General features: G+C 43.8%; 1 protein-coding gene across 1 annotated transcript in view; it reads left to right on the top strand.

The window, feature by feature from the left end:
* Positions 1-6374, top strand: part of LOC142483769 (uncharacterized) — a 72274-nt gene extending 65900 nt beyond the window's left edge. The window contains exons 9-10 of the mRNA XM_075583752.1: positions 725-786; positions 6206-6374. Of these exons, the coding sequence (XP_075439867.1) occupies positions 725-786; positions 6206-6305 (162 nt within the window). The 3' untranslated portion in view covers positions 6306-6374. The remainder of the gene's footprint in view (positions 1-724; positions 787-6205) is intronic.
* The last annotated feature ends 5321 nt before the right edge of the window (positions 6375-11695 follow it).

Below are 11695 nucleotides of genomic sequence, written 5' to 3'. Positions count from 1 at the left end.
ATGTATACACACAAACATGTATACACACACACAAACATGTATACACACACACGTGTATACACACACACACACGTGTGTATACACACACACGTATACACACACACACTATCCCCAGCAAAACCACATCAGCACACCGCTATCCCATGCCCCCCCAGCACACTGGCATTCTCGGCTCCCCGCCATTCCCAGCCCCCATCAACACCATCAGCACCCACACATCGGCACCTTTGCACCTCCCCCATCGGCACACCCACATCCGCACCCCCACATCCGCACCCCCACATCAGCACCAAACCCTCCAAAATCAGCACACCGATACAATCACCATCAGTACAGCCACAGCAGCACTACCACCGCACATGGGCCGCGTTGACCACTCCTCACCCAAATGCCACACCCACACCACAAACATCCCGGGCAACGCCGGGGCTCTCAGCTAGTCAAACATATAAATCTCTTTGGATTCTTTTTCATTTCAAATTATTTTAATTTTTTTTAACATAGAAAAGATAAAGAAAAAAGGAAAGGTAAAGATGGGGCCAGAGGGGAAAGGAATGGGAAAGGGAGGGAATGCTTAAGGGCTAAAAGGTAAAAGGGACAAGGGATAACAGTCAACCATGATCAGGATTCTACCTAAAAACCGGAGGCCACAGTTCCCATACCTTATAGAAATGATCTAATTTTTGATTAAGTTGAGCTGAAAGTTGGCTTTTCTATTTCACAGCCGGGTATTAACGTTTGCCAGCCGGATTTGGCCGAGAAAAATGTCAAAAACCGTCATTGGAGGTAGGATTTTAAGGTTGGGCATTTTTCTGTGAAAAAGCGACCTGTTGGTGAAGTTAAAAGAAATAGCGTGAGAGTGGCTCTGTTAAGGAAATAATGTAGCGTGGCTTCAATGTAAAGGTTTGGAGAAGGGCAGTGTTTATAGGTGCATAAGAAAAAAAACAGAACCCATTGGTTCCAAAATCAGTGTCCAAAAGAACAATGTGCCACGATGGGCGGTACTTGTGGTCCCGCAAATGAGCACCGAGTCTGCATCCCACCTTACGCTTCCCATCCAAATCGTGGTAACATTTCCACTTTACAATCAAGCAAACAAAGACGGGAGACGTGCTCACTTTTCGCCCCAAGTTTGGAAACCAAGCAAAACGCACCCTTTTTTTCAGCAAATGCAAAAATTTGCACCGTTTTAAAAGTTTGCAGGCGGTTCGCCTAGTAACAAACATAGTCCAGAGCCTGAACTATGTTTTATGCCCATGAAATCCCTATTCGGGGTCTGGATGTGGTTGGAATAAAGATCGGCTGGTGAAATTCACCAATTTCGCTAGAAGTTGACCAATTTGAAGCTCATTTTGTTACAACGGAGAAAAGTTCCAGAGATATTTTCCAAGAACTTTTCCTGAATTTTCGAACTTTTTTAAATTTTCGAGCGAATCAGTAACAAAGAACATCTCGGCAAGGACCCACCCCCCCCCCAAAATGATATGGAATTGCCTGCTTTCAAAATGATCTACCAGGTTATCTTAAAACAGCAGTCCAATCTGCCGTTTAAACCCCCCCCCCCTTTAATATGTGCATCAATACAATCCACACAATGATAAGTAATTAGCTAAGTTGCTGATGGCTCCATTCTCCTGTGATCGATCGGCGAAGATTCGGCTTGGGGGTTCACTAAATGGCATAAGAGGACCAAAGATGCAAAGTTCTGTGGGGAAGATCATGTGACCGGGCAGTCACTAGATACAATTGGTGCACTGCTAGAGAGAGTGTAGGGTTCCAAAACGGGGTGTGCCAGAGCCTGTTTCAGAAGAGGAAGGGGATGTGACTTTGTAAATGGTTGCTATTTCGGAGTTGTTTAAAAAAAAAATGCTACAAGTATTTTCTCATAGTACAGAACTGATTTATTAAAAAAAACACGTAGGATATTGCTTGGACTTAGCAATCACACGACCGTACCCCGGAGCAGTGACAAGATCGCGATGTCACTGAATCTGGAACTGGAAGAGGAGGGGGGGTCCTCTTCTGTCTCCTTGCCTGCCTGATCAAGGTCAGCTCCACAGGAGACTGCAGAACGCGACGTCCACTAGAAATAGGCGCGTCAAAGCTTTGAGTGCCCTGGAGTGCCTGGACGCCAGGAAGTGGTTGCTGCGTCATGGTGCACTCAAGTGGACCAACTCTTCCGTGCGTCTTCTCTCACGGTGAACGCATTCACTCCTCTTTCTTCTTGAAATTTCCCGTAATTTGGCAGAAACTCAGTCTTTCTGCACAAGACTCACATGCGAGACCAGAAACGATTCCACTGCTGCACAATGGCTGGAGGCATTTGGCTAACGTATAAGAGAAATTGAATGAGTGTAAAACCAGTCGAGGAAAAAGTAGTAGCTGGTAAATTGCAACTTGAACCTCAAGGAAAATATATAATATTTTTTTGGCAACTTTTTTTTTTGTTGTAATCCCTATTATGCACTCCAACTGTGTCTCGTTAGCATGAATAATAGCTATATTTTAGGTCCTGTACTTTGTCAACTGTAACTATTGCACCTTATTTCTACTCCACTGTCTCAGTTGTAGCGCAGAATCAAATTCAATTAGTAGGGGCATTGTACGGGCATTTATTGCGCGCTGACTGATTCTTCCTGTAGAGTGTGCGTATATAGCAGGGCTACTGTAGCAACAGGCCGGGGTTTCAGGATATCCCTGCTTCAGCACAGGTGGCTCAGTCAGTGACTGTGCCACTGATTGAGCAACCGGTGCTGAAGCAGGGATATCCTGAAACCCCATCCTGTTGGCAGCTCTTGAGTACGGGAGTTGGCTACCCCAGGTGTATAGTATATGCAGATAACTACAAATGTTTTATTTCGAGATTGGCAAAACCAAGTTTGTGAAATGAAAACCTACCAGAACCTTACATTCCAAAACCAAATACCAAATCAAAACCCCGTAGGAAGTTTAGAACCAAAATCACAAAAATATTTACACCAGAACACTTGGCCAAGTGCCAAGATCGAGATGTTTCTCAACATACTGTATCTGTTTTAAAGATGTTACATTTTGCAAGTATTGTATGTTATTTTAGTTTCCTCATTGTTTTTAGGATTTCATACATATTTAGACATTATGTCATGCTTTATTATGGCATTTTAGCATTTTCCTGCTTATTTTGAGGTTTTTTTTCTTCCATAATTCAGTAAAAATCCAAAACAAAACAAACCGAGCATTGGCAAAACCGAACTCAATATAGACACGGGTTGGTCTTGTTTTTCGGATGAGAGCTAATTTAACAAATCCTCCCCCCACCTCCCCCCATGAGACATAGCTTGCCACATTTCATACTATTTGTTGTTATACTGTTCATTCTTCCCTATAAGGGTTTTTACTATTACTTGGTTTTCCAGTGCTTACCATACTCCAACATATCATATGAGTACTTTCCAGCCTAGAAGAGGATTACCACAACTTTACATTAGTTCTAACGCGATCCGCTTATAGCGCGATGTGATTCTTTGGACCCCAAGCCCAGCGTTATAAGGGGGTTGAGCTGTACTTCTTATCAATGTTGTCAGTGAGACATATTAACTAGACCTTCACCCAACTGTTATGTAGTATTGCTTTGTGGCTTTTGATTCCAATAGCCATTCTACAGGGCAGACCTGGCTAGGGTATTCTCATAGCCTTCTCTGCTTCATTACACTATAAGTTACAGTACTTTTAACAACTGTCACTTCTTTTTAATGTTTTTCAGTTCACGTTTCACACATTGTATTATCCGACAGGGGGTCCGTGGCCACAAGACCCTCTGGCACTGATGGGGTTAAGACTTGATCCACAGGGGGGGGGAAGGGAGCGGTATTCTCAGGAACACACCAAGAAATAAAAAATATAAACACAGTGATAGTGCAATATGTTAAGACAAGCGGAGAGTGGGTGAATCTTGGCTCTAATGCAATTCCTACTTACAGCATGTAAGATTTAAACAGGCAGTGGTCTGACTCTGTCAGGATGACGTCGGTGTGGGGTATACACAGAGAGGGGAACTTGATAGTAGTTAACTTCATGCGGGATAATCTCAAGGTGTAACAGCTCAGGTTCACGTAGGATAATATGAAAGAAAGACGGACTATAGTATAGACCATAAAGTACAGATTTTTATCTCATCACGCAAGGTGCACAAACGTACTTACAATAAGTACTTGAAAGGTATTCCCGTAGCAGTTTCGTGAGACAGTAGAGGGCTTTTTGGCGATGGTGTGCTGGCTGGATAGCTTCCCTTCGCTTTCACCTCCCCGTCGCGGTATGGCGTCTGACGTCACTTCCGGCGGCACGGGGGATGACAACCGGTGGAGAGCGGGGGAGATGAATCTCAGCCGATCGCTGGTATAGGCAGCAGACACCTCACACGTCTTCACTTGCAGCAGGGCTCTGGTGGACTAAAGGCTTGGCTCAACGCGTTTCACTGTTCTCTAACAGCTTCCTCAGGAGAAAGAACAGTGAAACGCGTTGAGCCAAGCCTTTAGTCCACCAGAGCCCTGCTGCAAGTGAAGACGTGTGAGGTGTCTGCTGCCTATACCAGCGATCGGCTGAGATTCATCTCCCCCGCTCTCCACCGGTTGTCATCCCCCGTGCCGCCGGAAGTGACGTCAGACGCCATACCGCGACGGGGAGGTGAAAGCGAAGGGAAGCTATCCAGCCAGCACACCATCGCCAAAAAGCCCTCTACTGTCTCACGAAACTGCTACGGGAATACCTTTCAAGTACTTATTGTAAGTACGTTTGTGCACCTTGCGTGATGAGATAAAAATCTGTACTTTATGGTCTATACTATAGTCCGTCTTTCTTTCATATTATCCTGCGTGAACCTGAGCTGTTACACCTTGAGATTATCCCGCATGAAGTTAACTACTATCAAGTTCCCCTCTCTGTGTATACCCCACACCGACGTCATCCTGACAGAGTCAGACCACTGCCTGTTTAAATCTTACATGCTGTAAGTAGGAATTGCATTAGAGCCAAGATTCACCCATTCTCCGCTTGTCTTAACATATTGCACTATCACTGTGTTTATATTTTTTATTTCTTGGTGTGTTCCTGAGAATACCGCTCCCTTCCCCCCCCCTGTGGATCAAGTCTTCTCATGTAAGGAATCTGTACATATTCCTTGGAAGGTGGAGAAGCGTGTTCTTCTGGGATACACATCCCTTTTAAGTATTGCATTTGTTTATTGCACTTAATTATATTAAGGTGTTTATTAGCGCCGGTACAAGTCATTTGGTTGCACTGATGGGGTTAAGCAAAAGGTATTCCCAAAATACTCACTAGTCCTTTTCTTACATATTGCTGACAGTGAATGCAACTTGTCCCTGTCCCAAACAGCTTACAATCTAATGAGGGTCACGAGATAAAGTTACTTGCCGAAGGGGTCGCAAACAGAGCGGTTTCACCCACTTCAAAGACAACGTTCCTCCCCCTAATTTTCAGCCCTTCCCCAAAATCTATTTTTTAACTGCTACAGTATTTGTAATTTTTAAAGCAAGGGGTGGCGTCAATTTCCAAAAATCCTTTTTTCCCCCTCTCTCTCCTCTCCCTGTCTCAGAATGGCAGAACACTTACTTCCCCGTACGTCCAGAGATTAGCCCGAGGTGGGGTTTAAAAATGGCCACTCTCATATGTGAGATCAAGCACCCACGCATGCCATTGACAGCAGCAGTTCTGCGTCTGCTTGATTTCACAGTTTAAAAAAAAACAAAAAAAACCCGCACTAAAACCCCTTCAATACGTGGTTGACATCAATGAGAAATAATTCAACCTCACGTGTTTGGTTAAAACGCTTTGTTTGACGGGACCGGCCCTTGAATTAATCACCGCTGCAGTGTTGCTGCTTTGTGTGACGCAGCTGGTAATACAAACTCTGACCGTCGTGGAATGTCGTCGGGACAGAGACGATACTTTGACGTTCCTGCTCCGCTCGCCGTTTAGTTAAACAGTGCCTCTCTGTTCCTGCCTATCACCCCTCCGTGCCTTCACCTCGCACAAGGGCACAAGGGCGCACACACACCCACACTTCCAATTAATCGAGGGATTAGGGAGCTCTATCCAGCCACACGCAGTCTGAAAGCAAAATAATTAAAAAAAAACGGCTCCCGTTTGCCAGGCTCTCTTGGGCTGTACAAGTCCTTAAACCTCTACTTGTTTATTTGTAATATTTCAGCTGCGGCGTCCAAATCCAAACACTGCGAGCCGAATGCTGGTCACTTAAAATAAGAAAGCTGTCTCTACGGATTGCTTCGAGTGGACTTTTAGCACCGTGAACACCAGCAGAAACCTTTGGGGGCGATCGTTCTGCAGAAAAATATATACTGTACATCTTAGTCCAATATATGCGTTGTTGTATTGTATTGTATTGTATGTCTTTATTTATATAGCGCCATTAATGTACATAGCGCTTCACAGCAGTAATACACGGGGTAATCCAATAAATAACAGATAATATAAATAACAGATCATGGGAATAAGCGCTTTAGACATAAACATAACATTAAGGAAGAGGAGTCCCTGCCCCGAGGAGCTTACAGTCTAATTGGTAGGTAGGGAGAACGTACAGAGACAGTAGGAGGGAGTTCTGGTAAGTGTTAAACAGGATCGCGGATTTAAATGACCGGGGGGATAGAAACAATGAAATCATATTTGGTAGCTACAGTAAGTAGAATATTAAATACATAAATATACATATTTAATAGCATTGTAGCCCAGGACAGGAAATCTATGTACGTTTTCTATATTATAACTATTATTTATGTTACATAGTTACATGGTTACATAACTAATAGCTAACATTTACAAACTTTAACCCACAACAGTTTCTGGCTGACCTTAAAAACTGCCCGTGGTACAGAATCGACTTAATTCCCGACCCCGATTCTGCGCACGATTATTTCCAATCAGAGTTCTTAAACCTCTGTGATACCCATGCTCCACTACGCAGAATAAGAGTACAAGGGGGGGCACCTTCCATGGGCTACAACGGACCTTATAGCAATCTACCAGTTCAGGGATGCCTTGTGGAAAAGCTACAAAGTAACTGGCACTACCAAAGATCTCAATCACTACAGATGCCTGCGGAACATGTGCACAAGGCAAACAAGGCACGCAAAAGCACAATATTACTCTGACAATCTCCACCAGAATCCATCAAACCGCTGGAAGGTTATCAACAACATATTCCAGCCTTCTAGCCATCAACAACCGAGTAATATCACTAAGGAGGATATTACTTTGATAAACCCCACTGACATTGCAAATGCATTCAATGATTACTTTGTGGGGTGTGCTACTAACCTATAAGCCAAATGGGAAATGATAACTATATAGTGCTAAGCTTTAATGCAGATTTTTGGTCCATTCAATTTGGGTTGACCTAAAAAGGTGACAATGCGGGCTCATTTGCATGTCATTACCCAGAATCCCTGGCTGCAGTGGAATCACTGCATGTAAGAGATAATGGGGAAGGGCAGGGTTGCAGACTTGTCTGAGACGTGTGAATGGGCTCACACGTGAGATTTGTATTTGTGGTACACTGCACGGTGGAGGGTTTTGATCACTTTATTTTACCCACCCTAACTTATATAATGTGTGGTTGAAACCTATCCCAGTTTCGAATTGCGAAGCCGCTATCACCAGCCTCACACTGATGTGACTCAAAAAGGTAAAAACAGCTGTCCGTGGGTATGTTTATTGGCTGTGTAAAAAATCTGTGTAATGCGGCAGGTTTAGGCTTATAGGGGGTCCATGTTAAAATGGATTAAAAAGAAAAAAAGGTGAGTGCTCATTTGCATGTCATTTCCCAGAATCCCTTGCTGCAGTTGAAGCATTGTATGCTAAGAGATAATGAGCAAAGTCAGGGTTGCGGACCTGTCTGAGACATATTAATGGGCTCATAAGTGGTATTTTTATTTGTTGTATGCTATATGGTGCAGGGGTTTTTGTCACTTTTTTATACTCAGCATAACGTATTTAATGTGTGTTCTGCCTTATGAATTACAATAGCACTGTTTAATAAATATGTGCTTATATACAGTACAACATCTATATCCTGTATACAATTCCCCCCCCCCCCCCCCCAATCAACCTTAAATACAAAACTAGGTACACTGCTCCTTCATGTAACTTTAACAGGGGGATTAAAAAGCTACAAAGGCCTAGCGCAGCACTAAAAAATAAAATGACAGTAATCAAAGAATTGAACTCAATTGCACTATAATTCATGAAAAGATACTGATTGGTGATGCACGTAAACGGCTCACTTTGGGCCCTTAGCCGAGCTTCAGCGGAGATTGCCATCATCTTTATATCCCAAGCACATGTGATTACAGCTGTTCAAGGACAGTTTTGCTCTTGGACTGAAGTACAGTATAGACGCTGTATATACTTTAGACAGTCACCTGTTTGTACCAGCGTTCACAGAAACAAAGACTCCTATATACTAAGCGTCACACTCCAGTCTCATTTTAAATTGGGTGCTTGCGTGCACCGATGGACCAACCTGAAACGTCTCCCGTCAGCGGCAAAAAATAATGATTGTTTTCCTTTTGCTTGGCGCGCAGATATGAACGGCGCTAGGCGTGCAGATAAAAAAAAAAAAAAAAAAGAACGGTTCCACCAAAAAAAAAAGTCGCGTCAAAATTGCAACTTGGCTTCTTTAAGAAACCGTAATGGTTATTTTTTTTGCTATATTTTTAAATGTAATGACGTACAAATGTTGTTCGTTTTTATTCATTGGGATTTTGTAATGTTAAATTATACTTAACATACAAATGTTACATACATACGGGCTGGTTTTATATGTACAGAAGCAGACAGTTGGGCTGTTAGGTTGTTATCCAAATTTTGTCCCAAAAACAGCTGAATCAGCCACTTGGGCTCCTATCGAATCAGCCCCGTAGTATACAGATACAGTATAGCTGGGATTATTTAGATACATTCTGGCCACGTGCCAGTATTGATATTGAATCCTATGAAAAGATGTAATTATCTGAGGTGTACTGGGATTTCAGATGGGTGACATTGGATAAATCCAGTTTGCGAATAGTTTTTCAAAATGTCGACTTCAAAAAGTTAATAAAATTGTGAAAAAGTTCAATAGAATCTTTAAGCACCAAAGATGAGGGCGAATTTTGGCCGAAGTTCTGGGCTAGACAGCTCGCGAATGTATGTTTGAACATTTGCTCCCATCCGGAGCCTAAAATATGGGGAGAGCTTTTAGAAGAGTATTTTGCATATTTAAATGAGCATATTTCCCATGTGTGGTCACAGGAGTCTCTCCACGTGCTGTACAGGTGAATGTTTTGGGATGTACTGTTCTGTATGTAAGTCAATGGGTACTCATGGCAAAACGTTTCTAAAACTTGTCGCTTTTTCCTCCGCAATATCACAAAGATACGCCCTTTCCTCTGTTACTCAACTGCTAAAACTCTGACTCAGGCCCTCATTCTCTCCCACGTCTTGATTACTGTAACCTCCTGCTGTCCGGCCTTCCTACCTCTCACCTGTCTCCCCTACAATCTATCCTAAACACTGCTGCCAGAATCACTCTACTCTTTCCTAAATCTGTCTCAGCGTCTCCCCTCCTGAAATCCCTCTCCTGGCTTCCGATTAAATCACGTATCTCACACTCAATTCTCCTGCTCACTTTTAAAGCTTTACATTCTTCTGCCCCTCCTTACATCTCAGCCCTAATTTCTCGCTATGCACCATCCCGACTCTTGCGTTCTTCTCAAGGATGTCTTCTTTCTACTCCCTTTGTATCTAAAGCTCTCTCCCGCCTTAAACCTTTCTCACTGACTGCCCCGCACCTCTGGAATGCCCTTCCCCTCAATACCCGACTAGCACCATCGCTATCCACCTTTAAGACCCATCTGCTTAAAGAAACATATGAGTAGCACTGGATAATCATGGACACATGACACATAAAGCTTGGCCCCCTGCAGACGCACTAACTAGTATTCCCTCCTTCTGTCTCTGTACGTTCTCCCTACCTACCAATTAGATTGTAAGCTCCTCGGAGCAGGGACTCCTTCCTTAATGTTACTTTTATAGTATGTCTGAAGCACTTATTCCCATGATCTGTTATTTATATTATTTGTTATTTATATGATATGTATTATTACTGTGAAGCACTATGTACATTTATGGCGCTATATAAATAAAGACATACAATACAATACAATAAGGAGCAACCTTGACATGTTGCATTAGTTTCAGCTTGTGCTTCAGTGCAACAACCTATGATGGTCTTTAATCTAAGGCTTAGTCCATAGAGACTGAAGCCGTGCGGAGGCGCGCTGAGGCTGAGGGAAAGCGGTGCTTTCCCTGGCCTTAGAGCGCGCGCCGTCCGTGGGCGGGTCGGGGGGCGGGCCAGTGACGTCACGGAGCTGGTTCGCCCTCATTGGGCGAACCGCTCACGTGACCGGCCCTGCGCTCCGGCGAGCTCAAAAACGAAAGATTTCTTAAGACACACGCTGCCGCAGGCGTGCGCGAGCCCCTGCTAAAGCCGCTCTCATTGCGGCTGCAGGGGCTCAGTGCCGAGCAGCAGCGCGCCTAAGCATTGACCATGCCCAAGGCCTAATGCTTAACCTGCAGATGTAGCCAAACTTCGCCTTTGTGGCCGTGGAAAAAACCGTGGCCACAAAGGATTGATGCTGTGGGGCTCCATGCTTTTCATTGGGCGTTGATCCTTTGTTTGATGGGAAGAGAAAGCCGATACTCTTCCATCTCTGCGTCTCTCTGTCTCCCACTCATTAAAGGTAAGTAGGGCTGTAGGTCCTCCCCTCCCATTACTTTAATTGGGATTTCCAGCTAAATGAGATTTTATTCTGCATCTCCATGCGTCACTTTTCAAAAATCTTTTCTTTGCACCCCCCACAAATCTGCCAGGTTTGAGCTGGCGTAATCTTCTCGGACTTCAAATTGGCGAGCTCAATGGCAACTGGTCTTTGGAAAGTCTTTCCACTCATACACCGTCCCCAGTGACTTGACTCCTATGACAATCCACAGATCGGCCAGGCTATCGAAATCTATTTCTAGAAAAGCTCTCCCAGTGCCAAATGTTTCCGCAACGTGCTGTAAATAATGATGGCCCATTTACAAACAACAACCGTGAGACTAAGATTGCCCGGCATACTGTGGTTTGCACTCACGTGTCTTGTTTACACGCGTAAAAAATGTATGTGGTCAATCTTGATACAACCTCACGTTTATCTCCTCTCTCCTCGCAAAGATGTGAAGGAAGCTAAAAATAGCCTCTGCATGTTTTTCTGGCGGAAAAGAAATCAATTGCTTTTTATAAACCAGGCAGCGGCCATGGAAAGAGGAATATACAATTACAGCGTGTATATTTTCAGTCACAGAAGGCTGAGAAAGCTGCCGCTGAAGCACAAGTCCGCCCTTGATTGCAAAAATTGAAACCTTACTACAAAATGAACTTATTATGCAGAACCTGTCGGTATGAGTTTGAAAGTTGATTCCATTTGATTTAGATATAGCTCCAGTTGCAACTGGTTTGAACAAAACGTTGGTCGGTAGGAGGTGTTGTGTGGTGGTGGAGATGTTGATCTTGAATACATTTCATCTCGTGAACTCTGATAAGCTGCGTATTGCATGGGAAGACATCAGTGTTTGATGTGTACATCTGAATGTAACGGAG

The sequence above is a fragment of the Ascaphus truei genome, unplaced genomic scaffold (assembly GCF_040206685.1).
Source record: "Ascaphus truei isolate aAscTru1 unplaced genomic scaffold, aAscTru1.hap1 HAP1_SCAFFOLD_367, whole genome shotgun sequence".
Lineage (NCBI taxonomy): Eukaryota > Metazoa > Chordata > Amphibia > Anura > Ascaphidae > Ascaphus > Ascaphus truei.
Note: the sequence above shows the minus strand (reverse complement) of the source record. Positions and strands in the feature narration are given on the sequence as shown.